The following is a 22,580-nucleotide window of genomic DNA, read 5'->3' as shown; positions in this document are numbered from 1 at the left end:
GGGCTGAGAGCAGTTTAGTAACGTAGCTGCAGTTCGAGGCGGGCTCGGGAGTAGAAGCTGGATATGTCCGGCAAACAGTTCTTTGCTCTTCACCCTGTCCCGGACTGAAGAGTCCGGCCTAGAAGGCAGATTTTTAAGTCCGTGCCACAGCCAGTCCGGGTGCATTAACTTCAGACGGCCTTCACTGGGAGAGTGGAGAATTGATGAGGATTTGGCTTGTCGGTTTTTCTGTTTTTCCTTTGCGCTGGGGGGACGGTTTGGGAACTTTCTGAAGTAACCCCCAATCTCCCGGCCCGCCCCACCTCCGGGAGTCTCTTCACAACTTGTCTTTGGAGCCTTTAATGATAATCATAATGACCCTGAACATTTCAGAACATGAAGTAAACAATGGATAACTTTTCTGCTGCATCGGCGTTCCTGACCGATAGCTTAGAGCTGGAGCTGGGAACAGAATGGTGCAAACCCCCTTGCTTTTCTTGTGCTTTTGACAACAGAGGAGGAGGAAAAAATTTTTCTGGAGAGTCTTACCTTTCCAGCGGAGCCCTTAAGCGGTAGGTAAAAAAAAAAATCGGAGACTGTTTTCCCTCATCAGATTATTGATCAGTTTGTTAGGAGTGTTATTTAATTATCATTTCATTCCATTAAACTTCGGTGTTACCAGGCCACGTTTTGTAAATCGGTTTAGTACATCGTAAGGGTACAAATTAATGTTAGCTGTGTTGTTGATTTTCTGATTAGAGCATACCTAAAATTATTTGGGGTATTAAGGACAACTTCCTTGGTAACTGTTCTCTTGCCTCACTGCTACCCCAGCTTTGGGGTAGGGAGCTGGGCACGAATTTCCCTTTTACTTAAAGTGAATTCTGAACTACCTGGGCTTTTTTTTGAAATGGGCATTCTAAAGAGTGTGAAGATATTCTAGAGCTTTTCAGTAATCTTTAAGTAAAACATACACATTTTTTGGTTGCCCCAGTTCCTTCTAATCCTATATATCTATACATATAAAAGTGTTACAGACTTATTTATGTATTGCGCAGGTATATACATATTGCAGTAAAACTGCTGTTCATGAAATATTTTGTCGATATCTGCTGAAGCAATTTCAGTCAGAAAGGAAATGATTTTTGTTGATTTTATAGTTGTATCTTGTTACAGACCTTAAAAGAGATTACTGAACTTGATTATGCTATTCTCAAGACATAGCTCAAAATAACTTTTATCTGTTTTCGAAGATCAGATTCTGTGACTGAAGACCACTGGTAAAGACAGGCAAATGTATATATTCCCTTGTATAATTTTTGGGTTTTTCTCTTAAGTTACATTGCTCTTTAGTTATACTTTTTTGTTACTATATAGGATTGAAACTTTAGTACAGTCTGGCTGTAGTAATCCTGAATATATAAGGTTGCAAGGTGTTTCTTGACTTATTATTCATGTCATGTATAACATGGATTCAAATAATGTGAAAAAACGCATGCTGTAATATGGTATTTGGCATACTTTTTATGAGATTAAATCAGAATTTTCATTTCAGATCAATTTTAAATCTCGATCCTTTACCAACTAATTTTGAAGAGGATACAGTAGAAATATTTGGCATTCAGTGGGTTACTGAAACAGCATTAGTGAATTCATCTAGAGAGCTCTTTCATTTATTCAGGTATTTTTTTTTTTTTAAACTCCTGTAAATGTAGATGCTATTCAGTTTTGTAATTTACATTGCTGGGTGGTTTCTAATACTGATACTACAAAAGCAACAGTAGAATTGTACCTATTGCTCATTTGATTATCTTACTAGTAATAACAGTCAGACAGTAATGGCTGATGGAGTAATGGCTTTAATTCATTGCTTTTTACTAACTTTCAGAGTTTTTATTGTTTGTATTTAACATTGTTTATTGAAGACAAATATTTAAGGTTTTGAACTATATTATAATTTTGGAAGAAAATTAAAGTACTTTAGTTGCTTAACAGCTTCATTGATCTTTAGAGAATGAGCTCAGACTTTTCAAATATATCTTTCAGACTGTGTAATAGAAATAATTAATTCTCTATTTGGATAACATTTAATGAAAAATTTCAAACATACACAAAAGAATAGCTTAATGAACCTCTGCATACCCTCCCTCAGTTACAGTAAACATCAAGCTTTTATCACATTTCCTTCATCTGTCCCATCCTTCTTTTAGCTAATTATTTGTAAGCAAATTCTAGGCATTATGTCATCTCACTCTTAAGTACTTCAGTATGAATTTCTTAAAAATATAGACTTTTTTTTAACATTAATACTATGTCATTATCACAGTTAACAAAATTAGCTCTTCATTATCATTTAAAACACAGTCCATATTCAGATTTTAGGTGATTTTGAAATGTACTTAGGTGTTGATGGCAAATTATCCAAAAACAAATTTAAAATGTATTCATAGGACATTTAAATGAAAGTATGGTTTTCCCTGCTAACTCTAGTCTACATTATTCTCTTCCTTTTCTAAACTTCTACTCTATAACTATATGATACAATTTAGCATTTCATTATATAACTGTTAACCTAGAAAATTTTATGTAAGTATCTTATACTTAAAGTTATAAACAGTATCTCTTTGATAATGAAATCTATGATATTTGAAATAATTTCTGAGATACTGTATATGCAGCTTTTAATAGATATTTTTGCAAAGTCAGACAAATGTGTATTTTGTCTTCTTCCAAAGTTTTCACAACTGAAAGCTGAGCCTTTAGTAAACATTCACAAAGTATTAAATATCATCCACAAATGGTAGGTTTTGAAGCTGTGTGATGGATTTGGGAACATTACCTATGTAGTTGTTATATGCTTTAAACTGTTCTAGAATTAACTCTCACATTTACATTTTTAAAATTAGGCAACAACTGTACAACTTGGAAACCTTATTACAGGCCAACTGTGATTTTGGTAAGTTTAAAGTGTGTTTAATGGCAAAAAGAATTACAGTCAATCACACATGGGTCCGTGATGTAGTAATTGGGATATCATAGTAATATGAAGGAGGTGTTAGGTTAGAAGTTCACAATACAGTATATTTCTTGTTCATAAAAAGTATGACATTTGTGTTTAGTTTTAGCTGAGATTTATAGCATTTTTACTTATTTGTAGGTCTTAAAGGTAAACCCAACTTAAGGAAGCTAAACTTCTCCGAAGTGAATTAGTACTTCCTTTGGAGGTGAGGAGTGGGATGGAGAACTTAAATAAGAAATAAAAAGTGCCTGACCTCATGCTACCTTCTTGATTTTTTTTTTCCTTTCTTTTTTTTTTTGTTTGTTTGCTTTTGGCATTTAATGTATTACTGATTTTTTGCTGATTGGTGTAATTAAGGTAGTGAAGGAAATTGAAGGACAGTGTGTTTTGGTTAGGTTAGTTGCTTCTCCTTTCCAAAAATTTTGGAGCAGTGTAGTATTCAGAATCACGGCTTTGTGGTCAACCTGGGTTCCAAGCCTAGCTAATTGTGGGTCTCACACCAAGTTATAGTTCCTACGTCATTGAGTTCTTGTGAGGATTAAATTAATACATGTTAAATAATTAGCCCAGTGTTTGTTATTATTAGTGATGCCCAGCAACTAAAGGCCATGTGGAACATATTTTTGGTCAAACAGAGGTTATTAGCTTACTGAAGCAAGGGAAAAATACACACATGAGGAGCAGTTGGGGCTTCTCAGTAAGAGGAAGTAGGAGGGAGCTTGTGATAGGGTTTGAGCTTGTGCTGGCTGATCTTGGGTAGGATTTAAAGGGGAGAGGGCTTTATTCTGAATCGAATGTTGTAAGAAACAGGGGCAATTCAATGATTGGGTATTTTAGTTTTTATCTAGGAGGTGGGATGAACAAAGGGAGGCCAGGGAGGGTCCTAATTAGTAAAGAAGCAATTGTCATGATAGCTGAAGAGGGGGATGTTTTTGTTTTTCTTTTAAATTTTTTGGTGTGTGTGTGTGATATAATGCCTTGTTTCTGTGTTCAGATTACAGAGGTTTTGTTTTTGTTTTGTTTTGCCGTAATCATGGAGTGGCCCTGTCTCATTATATTTTATATTTACGAAAATTATTTATTTTCAGTAGGGGACATCATGGCCTAGCTGTTCGCTATCAGGGGGTTTATTTGGGCAGTTTCATTTGTTTTGTTTTCTCAGTATGTGATCAGTAAGTGTTAAGTATTATTATTTTATTCCATTTGATGAGTCACTACTTCATGCCAGGCACTGTGCAAGGTGCTAATGCATCAAAGAGGAAAAATATGCTGGTGAAGAGTTTGCAGGACAGATAGACATGCAAGCATAGGTTAGCCTGGTAACAGAAAAAGTGCAGTGATAGAGGCATGTATAAGCTACTGTGGACACCGAGGGTTTCATCTATGTGATGCCAGATTTGGGTCTTTAAAGATGGGAAGAAATTAGCTAAGCAAAAGATTTGGGAGAAGTTTTTGAGACCAGAGAAGTTACAGGCAGAAAAAACTGTATAGGCAAAGACACTAAGGTATGTAAAAACATAAAAGTTTAGGGAGCACAGAGTAAGTAATTATGTATGGTTGGATCAGAGTGTATGTGAGAGTGATGAATTTGTAAGGCATGTAATCACAATTGGCTTTGTAAACCATACCAAGGAGTCTGAATTTTATTTTGAAAACTTTGGGGAGCTTCTAAAAGATTATAGTGGAAAGAGCAGAAATATCTGTACTGTATAGACCGACAAGTAAATTGGGTTCATGGAAGGCATTTATTATGCAAGATTATATGTTGGAACACATTTATTAACCTAAAACCACCACAATGGACTATTTGTTAACATGGTTATTTGTTACATTGACATTTTGGGTGTTTTCGTTGCTTAGAAAGGCTTTTAATGACAGATTTTTTAGATAGGTTAGCAATATCAAAGATTATCCATAGATCAGCTTGTCCATGCAGCTGTGTCAGGACTTTGTTAATAAACTCATGTAGCTATCCTTTGCCCTCAACTCTTCCCAGAAAGCCCTTATGTAGGGTCACTTACCGCCAAACGCAAATAGTTCTTCCTGTATTTATTATGCTCCCAGGGTTACTTACCATTTGAGGGAGAATAATATACCTGATAATGTATGTTCTTAAGTATAACAGTTGGTATTACTCTTTCTCAGATATTGTGTTTTTTTGTCTCTAGACATTACATTTGGTTTTTTTATATCTTTCATTTCTGTCCTCATGCTTGTTTTGATCCATCTTGATTATATGGATTATATGTTTTTAACTTCATTGACTGCTAATTCTTTTATCACTGTCATTCTGGATCTGTTAGTACTGATTTTTTTCTTCTGGTTCTGTGGTATATTTTTCTGCTTCTTTGAACATTACTAATAACTTTAGTGGACATTATGGATTTTAAAAAATTGCTGGTTACTGGATTTTCCTGTATTCCTTTAATTAGGTGTTAAATTTTGTTCTGGCTTGCTATTGAGTAATTGTAATCCACTGGCTCTTTTTGAGGCTGTTTTAAATTTTGTTAGGACTTTTTAAAAGCAACCTTTAATTTAATGTTAATTTAGCCTAGTAAATGAACCTAGTAAGGTGTCTGAGTATTCTTTCTGGTGCCTGGTATATTATGAAGTTCTTTTCATTCTTGCTGGTGGGAACTTTTACTATTCCCTGGCTTATGTAAGCTTTGTAGGGAATTGTTTTCTGTTGTTTTCCTTGGTGTTGGGTAATTTTTTCTCAAGCTTGAACAGATTAATACTCAAAGAGTCAAGGTTGGCCTTCTGTACATTTCCAGAGCTCTTTTCAGTGTAGCTTCTTTCTTCTTTGATACTTTTGCCCTGCAAATTTAGACTTCCCTAAACTCAGGTCTTATGTCTCCTCAACTCAGTGAGTTGAGCTCTGTTTGGGCTCTCTCCCCAGTACTGCAGCTTGGAAACTGAAAGGAAGAGTCCACACCAGTTGACGTTCCACCGGAGAGAGCCCGTTTATTAGGCAGCACACACACACATATATAGGGCTTTGAGGGGAAAGCTGATTGGCTTAAAATACAATCCCTACTTAGCATACCGCATGGGGTTTGGGGGGGAGCTGATTGGTGTGTAATTCGCGCTGGTGGGAAGGAGAATACAGAAGAGAAGGGCAACCAGCGCCATGATGGGGTGTGGCCGAGAAGGGCTTATGTGATCGGGGTGTGATCCCTTGGGGCATTTGGGTCCCTACATTCCTCCCTTTTTCTTGTTTTAGGAAAGGGGACGTTGAAGTCATCGAGCTACTTCCTGCTGAACTGGGGCGTTGTGGGGGGGTGCAAAGGGAGGAAAGTACATAAATACCCATTATGAAACCCCAAAGGAGGGTGGAGAAACAAGTAATTTCAAAAGGGGAAAAGTCCGTAAACGTTCCTTGAAGCCACAAGTCGAATATGCACTGGTTCCATTCTTCGTAGTTGGAGACTGGAGGGAGCAGCCAGGCGTCGGTGGCGAGGGCATGTAGGAATGCGTTCCCTCTGAGGCGCTCACGAGATGAGGCGGGGGGTTCATTGGTATCTAGGAGCTGGTAGTTTCTAAGCAAAAGCTGGTTAAAGGCCTGATTAGAAATTTTTCCCACTTGGGCTTGAAGAAACCTAATGATACAGGGCAAGAAAAGGCAGGTTATGAGGATAATGATTAGAGGTCCCCAAATGGGCCAAATCCAAATTAGGACAGGGCTTAAGATGAAGGAGGAAAAGGGGTTAGAACTGGATGTGGTTCGTAGGCTGGAAGCCAAGTCGGTGAGTTTGATGATGTTTGTTTCTACTAGACCAGATTCATTGATATAATAACAGCATTCTTCCCTAAGGAAGATGCAAGTACCTCCTTTTTCTGCAGTGAGGAGGTCTAGTGCTCTGCGGTTTTGGAGAGTGACCTGAGCTAAAGAGGTGATCTGTCTCTGTAGAGAGGAAAGAGATTCGGCAGTGGAAGTCAGAGCCCCTTCAAGTTTAGCATTCATATCTTTGACCACCCATAAACTGTGCCCTAAGGCTCCTCCCGACAGGCCGGCTCCAACCGCTGATGTTGTTAAGGAAATACCGACCTTGATTGGGAGGAAGGCGGCCCTTTTTCGTCTTGAGGGTGGGTGAAGAAGATAGAACAGTTCTGAATTGGAGTACAGAGTGAGTTGAGGGACAATGGTGACAAGAAGGCATGGGACAGTAAGATTAGGCAGGATGGAGGTAGAGAGGGTTCCATTGCACCAGAAGAAAGTGCCTGGTGGGGCATAGGTGTGGTTATGAATGGTTGTGTTAAGATTACACTAAGGCAAAGGTTCATGTCTCCGGAAGTGGGGGTAGGGCTGAGGTCCGGGATAGGCAGAGTTTGAAAGGGTCGGTAGGATGAGGAATACACTTAAAAGAATGGTGTGTTAAGTCTCTTTGTAGCTTGTTACCGGGGTTCTCGGTGGCCGATGGCGGATCCTGAGTGTAAGGCTTCAGCCTAGAAATATGAATCCATGGAGTAACATGATTACCTGGCAGGGCAAGTTTAGTAGCGATTGGAGGGCAAAGGATGACAGGACATGGGCCTTCCCACTTAGTGGTTAGGGGGGGTTTGGGTTCTGGGGAAGTGTAGAATACTAATTGGCCTGGGCTGAGTGAAAGGTTATTTTTGGAAAGTGATGGATCTGGAAGTAGCCAGTCCTGGTGCTTCCATAATTCAGTGCGAAGGTGGGAGAGCAAGGGTAAGGCCATGGTGGGTGGTATGGGTCCTTCAGTCGCTGTGATCCCCGGGGGCAGGAGGGGCCTACCATACATGACTTCAAAAGGGGAAAGATTGGAGGGCCTTTTTGGGAGAGCCCTGGTCTTGAGTAGAGCGAGAGGTAGAAGATGGACCCAATCAAGGTGTAATTCCAGAGACAATTTAGTTAGTATGTCCTTTAAGGTTCTGTTGGTTCTCTCTACCTTTCCGGATGCCTGAGGTCGGTAAGGGCAATGTAAGTGCCAGGGGAGAGAGAGTGACTGGGAGAGTTTCTCTATTACCTGGGCGGTAAATTCAGGTCCATTGTCAGATTGAATGGAAGTGGGCATCCCAAATCGTGGGATGATTTGGGAAAGGAGAGTCTGGGCTATGGTGGAGGCCTTTTTATTGGATGTTGGGAATGCCTCTACCCATCCTGAAAAGGTATCAACAAACACCAAGAGGTATTTGAGGCGCTGGACAGAAGGCATGTGCGTAAAATCGACTTGCCAGTCGGCCGCGGGCATAAGACCTCTGGCTTGGTGGGAGGGGTATGGCCCAGGTTTGAGAGGGGTGTTAGGATTGGTACGCTGGCAGATTGTGCATGAGGAGGAGATTTTTCGTAAGAGGGCTTTGTCAGATGGGGTGATTGAGAAGAAGGCCTGTAAAAACTGGGATAAAGCTTGGGGGCTAGAGTGAAACAGGTCATGGAGCAAGCGAAAGAGAGAGGACTTACCATCATTAGGCAGTTGGGGCTGAGAGGGTGTCTGTGAACCCTGGGGGCCGTAAGGAAGAATGGGAAGTTGGTTTTGTGTCTGTGGGTGCTGTGCCGCAGTGCGTGCGGCGAGGTCAGCCTTACAATTCCCGCGAGTGATTGGGGAATTGTCCCTCTGGTGGGATCTGCAATGAATGACTCCCAATTTACAAGGTAAAAGGGATGCCTCGATTAATGTGGAGTTGGTGATTGTGTTACCCTTGGTGTTAAGCAGACCGCGTTCTTTCCATATGGCGACATGAGAGAGAAGTATATGAAAGACATATTTGGAGTCCGTGTATAAGTTAAGAGTTTTTCCTTCAGCTAGAACGCAGGCTCGCGTGGCAGCGATAAGTTCAGCCTGCTGGTTGGTAGTACCCTTGGGTAAAGGTTGGGCTTCTATAACCGAATCAAGAGAGACTATGGCATAACCTGCGTAATGAGTGTTTCCTTCCTTGAATGAGGATCAATCCGTGAACCATGCGAGATCAGCGTGAGATAGGGACCCCTCAGTGATGGAAGAGCGGTAAGGTATGAAATTCTGAAGGCTTTCTACGCAGCTGTGCAAAGGCGTGTTGGGGGAATCTGGTATAGGCAGTAGAGTAGCCGGGTTTAGGGGTGGGCAGGTATTGAAGGATAGGGCAGGATTTTCCAGAAACGAGGATAGGAGGGTTAGAATTCTGGAAGGTAGGAGGGAGTGGAGAAGCCTTATAGGTAAGGAGGTCTTTAAGGTGATGTTGTGAGAGAATGGTAAGAGGTGCCCCAAATGATAATTTGGATACCTCCTTATGCAGCAACTGCCCTGCTGCTAGGGCTCTTAGACAGGGTGCCCAGCCTTGTACAGTGGGGTCTAACTGTTTTGATATGTATGCTACAGGGGCAAAGGAGGGGCCATAATTCTGTCCTAGGATGCCTAGAGCTTGTCCCACATTTTCATGAACATAGAGGAAAAAGGGTTCAGTTAGATCAGGGAGATGAAGTGCAGGGGCCGTTAGAAGGGCCTGCCGAAGCTTGAGAAAAGGGCGCTGAGGTGAGGAGAGTAAAGGTTCTTCAGGAGGATCCTTACTCATATTATAGAGAGGTCGGGCTAGCAAAGAGAAATTGGGGATCCATGCTCTAGACCCAGGAAAGATAGGATTTCTGTTTTGGTTTTGGGGATGGGCACGTCAGTAAGAAGCTGTTTGCTGTCCAGGGTGATTTCCTTCTTTCCCGGGGAGAGGAGAAAACCAAGGTAGGTTACAGATGGCAAGGAGATTTGGGCTTTGGCGGGGTACACTCGATATCCCTTACCCGCTAGGAAGTTAAGCAAATGGAAAACGGATTGAGTGCCTTGAAGGCAGCAGGTTAAAAGAGGGGTTTTTTGGGGAAAGATTTGTTTACCTCCTACCACGACTATAGGAGAGCTGCTGGAGGTGGTGGGGCCTTTATATTCCCTTAAGACCGAAAAGGTGGCTCCAGTGTCCAGGAGGAAAGATATTGGGTGGCCGTCCACAACCATGGATACCCTGGGCTCTTACTTTGTTATAGAGATGGTCGGGAAGGGCCCAAGGCTCCATCGGTCCTCCTCAGCGAGGCCCACCATAGGTGGTGTCCACGGTTCAGGGGACTGTGGGGCAATTGGTCCCTCACCCCTTCGGGCGAGGGGGAAATCAGATCCCCAATGTCCCTTCTTTTTGCATTTTGGACAAGGAGTGGTGGGGGGCCTGGGGGCGGGGCAAGCCTTTGCCCAATGCCCTTCCTTTCCACATTTAAAGCAGGCTCCAGGTGGAGGCTTAGAGGTGGAGGCTGTGGGAGGGCGCCCAGGGGGTTTGATAAGCTGGGCCAACATCTGGAAGTTGGCGTGGTCGGCCTTTTGTTTTCTACGTTCCTTTTCCTCCTCTCAATTATGAAAGACTTTGAAGGCCACTGATGGGATTTCGGTCTGAGGGGTTGCAGGACCCTGCTCTAATTTTTTAAGTTTAGTTTTAATGTCGGGATAGGATTGGGCCAGGAAATAGGTCATAAGGACATGCCGGCCATTTTCTGAGTTGGGGTCTAAGTTAGTGTATTGTTGAAAGGCCTGAGTTAATCTATTGAGGAACTCGGAGGGAGTTTCCTCCTTTTTTTGGACAATTTCTTGAATTTTTTGGAAATTGACGACCTTGCGAGCCGATTTTTTGAGGCCAATTATTAAGCAAGAGGCAAAACGGTCTCGAGCCTGGATTCCCTGGGCTGTGTTATAATCCCAATTAGGTTCCTGTTCTGGGACTGCTTGGGGGCCTGGCGGGTGATCCGGATTGGTACGATGGGTGTCAGTGGCATGGGTTTGGGCTGTATCCCAGACCCTGCGGCGTTCCTCAGGGAGGAGGGTATTGGCTAGGAGCATGAAGATGTCATGATGTGTGAGGCTGTAGGCCTGCAGGATCCATTGGAATTCTTGAATGTAGGTGGTAGGGTCGGTAGAGAAAGAGCCTAGTCTTTTTTCTAATTTTGTAAGGTCAGCTAGGGAAAAGGGAACATGGACCCTAACTACTCCTTCAGCCCCAGCTACCTCACGTAGTGGGGCGATTGTTAAAGGGGCGGGGGGAGGTCCTCAGGAACGGGTGAAAGAGAGGCTTAGTGGGTCAGGAGTAGGTGAGGGTAAAGACGGGGGAGTGGATGGCACAGGAGGTGCAGAAGGTGACGCAGATGACGGGGGAGGAGGAGCGGACACCGGAGGCACTGGGGGAGGAGGAGGTCGGTAGGGTGGGGGTTCATCAGCAGGGTCGAAGGTGGAAGAATCGAGGGATGACTGTGACGATGGTTTACAGGCTAAAAGGACTTGAGAGGGAGCACAGGAGGAGCAGAGGGTGGGGTTCTGAGCCAAGAGGTGAAAAGCCTCAATGTAGGGGATCTCCTTCCATTTTTTTAGGCACTGGCAGTAGTTAAAGAGGTCTCGTAATTTGGTAAGGAGTTTGGGCTTAATATCCGGCCTCAAGGAAAGGTTGGTGAGGTTTTTCAGAAGACATTGAAGTGGAGAGTCCCCTAGGGAGGAGGAGGAAGCGCCCATTCTGGTCTCTTAATGGGAATTTAGACAGAAATCGGACAGAGATTAGTGATAAGACAGATCCTTCGGCCAGTTGGGAAAGGCGGGATCCTAGAGGGCGTCCCCAGTAGGTCACGTCAGTCCCAGCAGGTTCAGGTATGAACCAGGAGGAGAGAAGGGAGGTGTGGGTCGTCACTCAGACCTTCACTTCTCTAGGGCAAAAGCCTGGTGCCTGAAGGAAACCTAGCGCCAGGATTTTCTGGTTGGGTCCCGGACCGGGAAGTGGAGAGAGACGGAAATCGGACAGAGATTAGAAGAGAGTGGTGGACAAGAGGGTGAAAGAGAGAAGGAGAGAACAGAATGGGGCTTTTAACCTCCAAAAATGAAAGTAAAAGTTTACTGGGGCTTTGGAACCTGTTATAGTTTGGGAACTTATGGTGGTCGTGAAGACCGTGGTGGGGTGGGTATGGGTGTTAGGGGCTACCGGACGATCTAGACTCCCTGTGGTAGCCTGAAAAGGGCCGGTGCCCTTTAGAAAAGGGGGCTTACCTAATGATGAGCCGGTGGTGAGTGGAAGAAACCAGCGCGGAAAACAATGGACGAGGGTGGACCGTCAATGGTGAGCGGTGGAAGGGAGGCCGGTCCTGGCGGGACGGAGTTCCCGAGGGGCGACTGGAGAGGTGCTGCCGCTGTGATCTGAAAATTGTTACAGCTTGAGGGAGCCCTGAGGGGCGACTTGGAAGATGTTGCCGCTGCGATCCGAAAAGTGTCGCTGCTCGAGAGAAGCTCCGTCCCGGGTTTTGGCACCAAATGAAAGGACGAGTCGACACCAGTTGACGATCCACCAGAGAGAGCCCGTTTATTAGGCAGCACACACACACATATATAGGGCTTTGAGGGGAAAGCTGATTGGCTTAAAATACAATCCCTACTTAGCATACTGCATGGGGTTTGGTCGGGAGCTGATTGGTGTGTAATTCGCGCTGGCGGGAAGGAGAATACGGAAGAGAAGGGCAACCAGCGCCATGATGGGGTGTGGCCGAGAAGGGCTTATGTGATCGGGGTGTGATCCCTTGGGGCATTTGGGTCCCTACAGAAACTGTCTCAAGATGGGAAGCTGGTGTAGTCATAGAGCTTACCTTCTCTGTGGAATAGCAGTCTTGTATCACCTTGTGTCCAATGCCTGAAAACTTGTTTTATGTCGTTTTTCTGGTTTTTAGTTTAAGGTGGGAGATGGATAAATCTGATCCTTTTTTTCCATCTTGCCTGAATACAGAAGTTCATAGAAGTTATTTTTAAGAAAGTACTGCCTTTATGGGCTGAGAATTATAAAAATGTTGGGGGGAGAGCGGTCATATGACATTTTATAGATGAAATTAAGCCATAAAAATGCAGTTTAATATGTAGGTATTTACACAACAATTTTACACTTACACTCTTATGATTTTGCCAAAGTAGTGGGCATGTTCATTTGAATTCAGATTTAGAAATAAGTTTTGTTTTATGTTTAATGAAAATTTTTTGCCAGCAATTCTCACAATGTTTTCTTTCCTTTTGTTTAGTGATTGTCTCTTGCTCATTTTCTCTATAATGGTTATCAGTATTTTGCACATGGTAGCTAGCTAGATAATTCTTGCTGATGTAAATGTTAAAGTAAGTGAGGGAAAGATGGATGGGCTGAGGTTGGGAGAAAGAAACTATTAAAAGGTCGTTCAGGGCCTTATAAATCATTATAAGAAGTTTTGACTTCATACTAAATACAGTAGGCAGCTTTTCAGGGGTTTCGACTTGGGAGCAACAGGAATTGATACACACTTTAAGTAGATTTTGCACTTAGATTATTGGGGGGGGGATGTGGGAAGACCTGTTATGAGCCCCGTTGCAGTGGTTTTTGAGATTGTAGGGAAAATGGATAGTTGCAAGATATATTTGTTTATAAGTTTAATAGGACTCTGATGGATTAGATATGACGTTAAAGGAAATGGATGAATTAAGAATGACGTAGGGTACCAGTGTCACCATTTAATGAAATGGAGAAAACGTGGGCTACATGAACAGGTTTTGGAAGAAATCAAAGGACATATTATTTGCACTGTCTGAGCAATCCAAGTATTGGATTGCTAGTTAGGCAGTTTGACATGCAAGATCTGGAGTGCAAAGGAGAGGTGTGGATTATAGATAAACCTTTTGGAGTCACTGTCATTAATAAAGGAACTGATGAGATCGTACATGTAAGAGGAGATGTACAGAGAATAGAGGATTTAGGACTGAGTCCTTAGGAAAGCCCAAATTAGTAGTAGAATTGAGGAAGAGCCAAAGGAGTAAAGGAGAGGTAGGAGAAAGGACACATGAGGAAGAAAGAAGACAGTATGTGGGATCAGATGTAGCTGATGCTACTGTGAGGGTAAGTCACTTGAGGACGGGTAGTGTCCATTAGATTGGGCAATATGGATTTTGTTGATGACCTCAATAAGAGTAGTTTTTGAGGAGTGGGAGGGGTAAGAACCACATGGGAATCAGTGGGAAAAGTATGAGAATTGCTGCTAGTATGGTTTATAAAATTTTTTGTCACTGCCTATTGATAATTATTTAATCTATGATTAACATTGTCTGTTTTGGTTTCAGGGAAGATATCAACCCTACACTGCAGAGCAGACAATATTAGGCAGCAGTGCATAATATTTCTCCATTATGTTAAAGTTTTCATCTTCAGGTAGGATGCCAGATGATTATTTTGATTACTGCATGTATATATTCATCTGGACTCTGGTTGTTTATTGTGTCTAATAATTTTTTTAGGTACCTGAAAGTACAAAGTGCTGAGAGTCACGTTCCTGTCCATCCCTATGAGGCTGTAGAGGCGCAGCTTCCTTCAGTGTTGGTTGATGAGCTTCATGGATTACTCTTGTATATTGGACATCTATCTGAACTTCCCAGTATTAATCTAGGAGCATTTGTAAATCAAAACCAGATTAAGGTTTGACTTATTTCATTTAATTTTTAAATTACTGGCATTTTCTCCCCACAAGGAATATTCATTCAAGAATGAGAGAAATCAGTCAAGAGTGCAGCTCTGGAACTAGACTGCCTGAGTTGAAATCTGCTCTTTCCCCACTTTTATTAATTATGTACTTTTGGGCAAGTAACATCTCCTGCCTCAGTCTTCCCATCTGTAAATTTATATAAATTCCTAGAGTTATTGGGAGAGTTAAATAAATTAATATGCATAAAGTACTTAAAACTTACCCTGAATCTATAGCTATTCTCTTTGATTTATGACAGTGTAAATGTTTAAAAGTTTCAAAGCAAATAAAATAATCTTTATTTTCTAAAATTTGTATTATCTTACTCACCGATAAAGGTTTGGGCAAACTGCAGTTTATACAGCATATTATAGTAAGATTCAAGAAGATCACCTTATTCAAAAATGTACTTTCAAAAAACCATATGTGTATTCTGACTTTTGAGACCTTTTTAGAATGTGATGAAGGTGGTTTTGGACCTATTTTCCTACCTGTGATAATCATTTCCTCTGAAACTTGTTTTTTAAAAATTTGTATTGTTAGCATGACCGAGTTAATAGATAAGTAACAAATTCTTCATATGAAAATGGGAGCTTATGCGAATGACAAATTATAATCATTCACAATGATATTCCCTGAACTCTCAGCCCCTTCCATTGTATTTGACTTCACCAATATGAATAACATTCAGTTTTAGGAATGCATCTTTGCCAAAATGTAAGGTACAATTAAATGTTTATATATTTCTGTGAAATTTAACAAAAACAACAAAAAATTGACTCTCTTTTAATCAGAGATCAATATATGTAATAATAAAAATAGAGTTCCAACTAAATTTACATATCTAATCCAAGTAGGTAATTGCTTTTAATTATGTCATTTAATTAAGATTCATGGGTAGATTGTAGGGGAAAGTATATCTTCCCTTTTTAGTTTGTATAAATTAGTTTGTTTTTTATTTTTTGGATACCCATCAAGTGCATAAGAAGATAAAAATGAATAATTTATCTAGCAGCAGAAATGAAAATTTGTGCGCAGGGGTCCTCAAATTGGGTTTTGCCTTTATAGCCTTTTTAATTAGGCAGACTTGAAAAGATAGGTTATTTGAAGCTCTGAAGACTGAATTTTTAAAGCAGGGGAACTTACAGTCTTCAACAAATAAACAAAAAAATCATACATTAAGATGCTCTTTTTTCCTGAAACAAAAAATCTGGCAAAATAAAAAGCATCTTTCAAGGTTTTATATATTTATTATATTTTATCAGTCTTGTATTTGAAAAGTTTTATTTTAATTGGTATTTCCAGTTGGACGTCTGTCTTTTATTATTTTTTAGGAACTCTTTTTATTGGAGATATTATTTGTTGGGTAGTATGTATGACCAATATTTTCTTTCATTTATCTTTTTTTTCACCAATTAAGCTGACTTACCAGGTAGATGTTTTAAATTTTTTATATAGTTATATTTGTAGATTTTTTTTCTCTTGTATCATCTATGCTATTTTAAAATATTTTAATTTTTACTTTTATTTCTTTAATTCATCTCATTTTTTCAATATGCTGTGAGGTTGGAAATCTAACTTTAGTTTCTTGCAAATGGATAAGTTATTCCTCTTTTATTGAATGATCCTTGCTTTTTTTGAGATACCACATTTACCCATTTCTCTCTTCCCTATTCTTGCTGTTTATTATCTATTCGTCTGCCAGTACTGTTTTATTAGTGTAGCATTTTGTTTTGTAAGTATATGTAATAAGGCATGTCCCTCTCCATCATTCTTCCTAGTTGTTTTAATTAAACATGTTATTGTATTTATTTTATGGTGGTGCTAAATGTTGTCTGGAAGGTTATTGATAACCCTACAGCATAGTAGTTAAAAATACTGCCTTTTGAGTTAGATGGAATTGAGTTTGAATCCTAACGCATGAATTGAGAGGTAAATTTCTTCACCTCTTTTAAGTTCCTTTTCTTATTGAGGATGATAATAATATCTGCATGATAGTCTGAAGTTGACTTATTGAGATATTTTATAGGAATTCCTGGGTACTCATTACATTAAAAAAATATTTCATAGCAAAATCATGAAAATAAGTGTTGTAAAAAATTATTTTACTGCCTTGCAGCTTTAGTAGAATCACAGGTTGGTTGGAAGGGACTTTTACTATATGAATCTATTCAGCAGCCCCAACCCAAGGTGGGTCTATTTTAAATCAGCAGATGAAAATATATGCTGCTTTCAGAGATCTTCAGTGAAAGAATCCTCTAATGAGCAAGACAAAGGTTTTCCCTGAGCTTTTGAATAGTGGTAGGTTAATGGTTCTTTATCCTTGTGTTTATGGAGGAATGTTGTGACATGCTGTAAAACACCTAGTAAAGTATTATGAATTCTCAGTCACAGTTGATAATGTCATTCACAGCTTTTTCCACCATCATGGCATTTACTGCATCTCCACTTAGATATCCATTGGCTGGTGCTAGAAATTCTTCACTTGCTGGGTGAAAAATTGAGTAAGTTTGTGAATTTCTCATTTATGTCCTTTTTTTAATCTAAACTTTTACTGCTTTTTAAAATTTCCCAAATAATAAGTACTTTCTGATATTTTTTTTAAAAATCAAATGGTAACCAAAGTAAAAAATGAAAGCTTTTCTCCAGAGATAACTTATGGGACTAGCTTTGTCTTTTTATCTTTCCATACTTATTTTCTATCTGTTAGTATACATATATAGAAACCCATAGGTAGGATTTTGTTTTTGTTTCCAACCACAGATGGTATCATTATAATGTCCATTGTGGTCTTTCATTTAGCAGTTTTTTAGAGATCTGTTCATGTTAGTACATATAGTTCTATAATATTGAACTACATGTAGTTCAAATGATGTTGAATTTCTTTTTTATTTTGCAATTTCGTGGTTGTAAGTGAACTTGAACATTGTTACATAATTTTATTGTCTATTTGTATTTATTTTATTAATTACCTGTTCATTAACTTTTGCAAAAACAGTTTTCCTGTTTTTCAGTAAAAGTTTGTATGTATTATGGATAATAATCTTTTATTTCATATGCTGCCTATTTATTTCTTGATATTGCTGTTTGTCATCTTTAGGTTTCATTGCCAACCTATTATTTAGTTTGTACACGTATAAGAAAGTTATCCTCAAAATTGTGTATGTTTCAGTTTTATTATGAGATAACTTAAAGGTATACAGTCAGTTTTTCCCTTCTGAATTAGTAATATCTACTGTAGTTTTAAGTAGAATTTATTTTATTACGTTTTCAGAACAAGTTGTATATGGTCATCAGTTTATGAATCTGGCAGGTGACAATTTAACCAATGTCAGCCTATTTGAAGAACACTGTGAAGGTCTGCTTCGTGATTTAATATGCTTGTCACTCAACAGGTATGGCAAGGTAATGCTTTCACAGTTTGTGTTTTTGATACTTAATAGCAAGACTCCTTAATGCATATGGTATGTTCTATAAGAATTTAATCTAAAATGGTTTACTTGATAATTCCCCTAATTTTATATTTGTTAGTATTATCTGGACATTGAAGGGGAAAATAATTTTGATTTAAACATTTAAAACTGGCTAAATTAGTATTTGGAGCTTTGTTTTTAGAAAAATAGCCTTTCCCATCTTGTCAAGTATAAATAAAAACAAGATGTTTACAAAAATGACTGTAAGTTTAACTTCAAATAGGAGAGGCAAGCCCTTTAATAATCTACTGTACTGCTGCTATTTAATAATAAAATAAATGAATACTTAACTAAAGTTACTTGACAAATTTAAAGAGAGGTTTTTGTTTGCTTCTTTTTATAAAAGGTTTAGAATCATGGATGAAATTATGTGTTTTTACTAAATTGCACTTACCATAGTGTTTAATTGAGACAGTGATTTAAAGGTGCTCCAGAACATGTTCATTTACAAGTAGTGGAAATTTGTAGATTATTATCTCTTATTTAAGATTATAAACATAAACTCTACTTGTAGGAATTGAGATTTAGGGAAGTTGAGATTTGTAACTTTTAAAAATTTAGATTATTTTATGCATTTATTATCAATATCTTTTAAATTTAGTCCATATGTTTATAAGTAAAATAATTAGTATGTTAACCAGATATGATATGATATCATTTTTAAAGTAATTTATTTTTTATAATTGATAAATTGTATATATTTATCATATATAACATGTTTTGAAATATGTACACATTGTGGAATGGCTAAATCAAGTTAATTAACATGTATTACCTCATATATTTACCGTTTTTTGTGGTTAGAACAAGAATGCTTCAAATTTGCTTTCAGCAATTTTCAGGAATATAATAGAGTATTGTTAACTATATTCACAATGTTGTATAATAGATCTCTTGAACTTATTCCTCTTTCCTAACTGATATTTTGTGTCCTTTGACCAACATCCTCCACCCTCTGCCCTCCACACCCTCTGGTCAACACTATGCTACTCTCTGCTTCTATGAGTTCAATTTTCTTAGATTCCACATGTAAGTAAGATCATGCAGTATTTTTTTTTCTGCACCTGGCTTATTTCACTTAACATAATGGCCTCTAGATTCTTCCATGTTGTTGCAAATGACAGGATCTCCTTCTTTTTAAGACTGAATAGTATTCCATTGTATATATCTACCATTTATCCATTGATGGACACTTAGGTTGATTCCATATCTTCGATGTTGTGAGTCATGCTGCAGTGAACATAGGCGTGCTGATATCCCTTTGACATACTGATTTTATTTCATGTGGATATATACCCACTAGTGGGATTGCAGGATCACATGTCAGTTCTATTTTTAATATTTTGAGGAACCTCCATACTGTTTACATACTGTTTTCATACTATTTTCCGTAGTGGCTGTACTTATTTATATTCCCACCAAGAGTGTGCAAGAGTTTCCTTTTCTCCACATCCTCACCAACACTTGTCTAGCCATTCTGACAGGTGTGGTGCTATCTGATTGTGGTTTTAATTTGTATTTCCCTTATGATTAGTGATGTTGAGCATTTTTTCATATACCTGTTGGCCATTAGTATAAATTCTGTTGAAAAATGTCGAATAAAGTCCTTTTCCCATTTTTTAATCTGGTTTTCTTGCTGTGTAGTTCTTTGAGTTCCTTATATATTTTGGATATTAAGCCCTTATTGGATATATGGTTTGCAAATATTCTCTCCCATTTTGTAGGTTGTCTCTTCACTCTGTTGATTGTTTCTTGGCCATGTAGATTGTTTCCTTTTTAGTTTGGTATAATACCATTTGTCTATTTTTGCTTTTGTTGCCGGTCCTTTTGGGCTTATATCCAGAAAATCATTGTTTTCCCCTATGTTTTCTTCTATTAGTTTTACAGTTTCAGATCTTACATTTAAGTCTTTAATCCATTTTAAGTTGATTTTTGTATATGGTGTGAGATAAGGATCTAAATTAATTCTTCTGCTTGTTGGTATCCAGTTGCCCCATTGCCGTTTATTGAAGAGACTCACCATTGTTTGGGCTCTATCTTTTGTTCTATTGGTCTGTGTCTGTTTTTATACCAGTACCATGCTGTTTTGATTTCTAAACTGTAGTATATTTGAAGTCAGATAGTGTGATGCCTTTGGCTTTATAGTTTTTGCTAAAGATTTCTTTGGCTCTTCAGGGTCTTTCGTGGTTACATATGAATTTTAGGATTGTTTTTTCTATTTCTGTGAAGAATGTCATTGAAATTTTGATAGGGATTACATTGAATCTGTAGATTACTTTGGGTAATTGGACATTTAAATATTAATTCTAATCTGTGAACAAAGGATATCATTTATGTCTTCAGTTTCTTTAATTAATGTTTTATAGTTTTCAGTGTATACGTCTTTCACTTCTTTGGTTAAATTTATTTCTAAGTATTTAATTTTTTTGTAGCTATTGTGAATGGGATTGTTTTATTGATTTCTTTTTCAGGTATAGTTTGTTGTTAGTGTGTAGAAATGCTACTGATTTTTGTAGGTTGATTTTGTATCCTACAACTTCAGGATTTTCTAGTCTTTAGGGTTTTCAATATATATAAAATTATGTCATCTAGAAACAGGGAGAATTTAATCTCTTCCTTTCCAATTTGGATGTCTTTTATTTCCTTGTCTTGCCTAATTGTTCTGACTAGGACATCCAATAATGTCTTACCAGTTATATTTTACTACTATATTAGTTAAGAAATGTGTATGTAACATATGTGAAATATTACATAAATTATTAATTTCAGAAGTCTAGCTATATTTGCAAATATAATGTACATTCTCTGTATTATCTGCAGCCATTGAGGATATTTTGTTACAAAAATAGCAAATAATTTGGAAATTGTTTAATCTTTATAAATTCCTAATAATTAGATTTATTTTGTGTTATAAAAATTTTTACTTTGATTTAAAGTGAATCAAAAATTTTTTTCTTATTCTTTTCCTTAGATGTCTTTTTTTTTTGCATTAGATGGATTAGATCAAGGTCAGCAAACCGTGGCCCTGAGGCCAAATCTAGCTCACCACCTGTTTTTGTATATAAAGTTTTGCAGGAACATAGCCCTGTCCATTTCTCTTCGTTGTTGTCTATTGCTACTGTTGTACTACAGTAGAAGAGTTGAGTAGTTGTAACAGAGACAGTATTGCCAACAAAATTTTAAATTTTAACTGTCTATCCCTTTATGGAACAAGTTTGCTGACCATTGCATTAGATGATTAAAGCAGAGTTGTTGTTTTTTATTTTTTAAGTTGAAAATTAATTCTCTACTTTTGGTTTTAGAATGGCAATTTATTTTAAAAGTTAATGAAATGACACATTTTTTCTAAGTAATTTTATGTAGTTGAGAATAAATTTTAAGTTATCGAAATCATTCATTTTAAACAATTAGGGACATATGTAGTATGTAAGATTCTGCAGCTCTCTTATAAGTAACTTATTTTGGTTCTTTTCTACAGGTTAGGCCTTCTGAAGCATTAATGAGTCAACATTGCCCATGTCTGTGCGTTAAAGAATTATGGGTTCTACTCATTCATCTTCTAGACCACAGAAGTAAATGGTCTCTCTCAGAAGTAAGTTGGAAAGTTGATGTTTAGTTATTTTTACTAACTCTCATATTGAATTTATTCAGTCGTTTTGGCCAAGAAAAATCTTATTAAGTTTCTTCTTTATAATGAGGCAGTAACAAACACCATAGCATTAACTGAGTACTGAATACCTACTTTATTTTTAGTCCTAAACTAGTAATTTGAAAAATTTAGGAGAAGTACAAGATTTGACTTTTACTTTCTTATGTTCTTTCATTCTGTCAGGAATTTTTTAGGCTAAAATATTTAATACCTTCTAGTAATCCAGAAAACATTTTAGTTAGGAAATGTGGCAGATGTAGAAGATTTGGGGAGAAATAAAACATAGGTTTTAATTACTTAATTTTATGGCATCTCATTTCAAAGCCCTAAGAGGAGAAGCACAAAGGGGGAGATGGGAAATTTTCTTTTACCCCATTTTGAGTCAAGTCTTCAGAATAGGACTTTATATTATTTCAAGTGCTGTAGATTGTTGAATAGAAAAATATCCATAGGCAGAAATACGTATGAAGAATTCATTGTGAAATGACACTAAGAATGGTTTGTGGTATATGAAAAAGTCCTTCTGACTTTTCATGGATTTTTGAATTTCCCAGTATTCTACAGTTGGGGTTTGGGTGCTGCTAATTTTAATATTAGCCATTTTGCATGTTTACAAGTATTGTATTTAAGTTATTCTCGTAGCAAATAAGTGTAAATTTAATGTATTTTTGCTTATTATTGAGTATGTAGTATTTTTTTCTTCTGGCATTTTGGTTCGTCAGAAGTATTTTGCCTTTCCACAATGAGATTTAAATGTTACAAAGTCTCAGCATTATTTCCCTTTGATTATGTGTCAGGTTTTTTAATTTCATTGACATGGTAAGCATCAGTTTTTCCATTTGCTACAAACTCTTTATTACTTGATTATAACAATTTTGTATTTCTTTAGAATTGTTCTTGTTTTTAAGCTTCAGTCTTGAAGTGTAAACTACATATAGCTAATGTATGCATGTTCATCCTTTTGTCAGTAGCCTTTTTGTAGATTTTAAGCAG

At 38.0% G+C, this 22,580-nt stretch overlaps 1 protein-coding gene across 2 annotated transcripts in view; it reads left to right on the top strand.

Annotated features, from left to right (window-relative positions):
• The first annotated feature begins 385 nt into the window (after positions 1 to 385).
• Positions 386 to 22,580, top strand: part of MMS22L (MMS22 like, DNA repair protein) — a 129,014-nt gene continuing 106,819 nt past the window's right edge. Inside the window, exons 1-8 of one of the 2 annotated variants that reach the window (XM_063097885.1) lie at positions 386 to 551; positions 1,535 to 1,660; positions 2,886 to 2,935; positions 14,068 to 14,155; positions 14,242 to 14,419; positions 16,879 to 16,969; positions 17,740 to 17,870; positions 21,417 to 21,530. In XM_063097885.1, coding sequence (XP_062953955.1) covers positions 388 to 551; positions 1,535 to 1,660; positions 2,886 to 2,935; positions 14,068 to 14,155; positions 14,242 to 14,419; positions 16,879 to 16,969; positions 17,740 to 17,870; positions 21,417 to 21,530 — 942 coding nt within the window. In that variant the 5' untranslated portion in view covers positions 386 to 387. Of the gene's footprint in view, positions 552 to 1,534; positions 1,661 to 2,885; positions 2,936 to 14,067; positions 14,156 to 14,241; positions 14,420 to 16,878; positions 16,970 to 17,739; positions 17,876 to 21,416; positions 21,531 to 22,580 lie in introns of both variants that reach the window. The other variant, XM_063097886.1, reaches the window with a different exon arrangement.

Source organism: Cynocephalus volans, chromosome 5 (assembly GCF_027409185.1).
Source record: "Cynocephalus volans isolate mCynVol1 chromosome 5, mCynVol1.pri, whole genome shotgun sequence".
NCBI classification, from domain to species: domain Eukaryota; kingdom Metazoa; phylum Chordata; class Mammalia; order Dermoptera; family Cynocephalidae; genus Cynocephalus; species Cynocephalus volans.
Note: the sequence above shows the minus strand (reverse complement) of the source record. Positions and strands in the feature narration are given on the sequence as shown.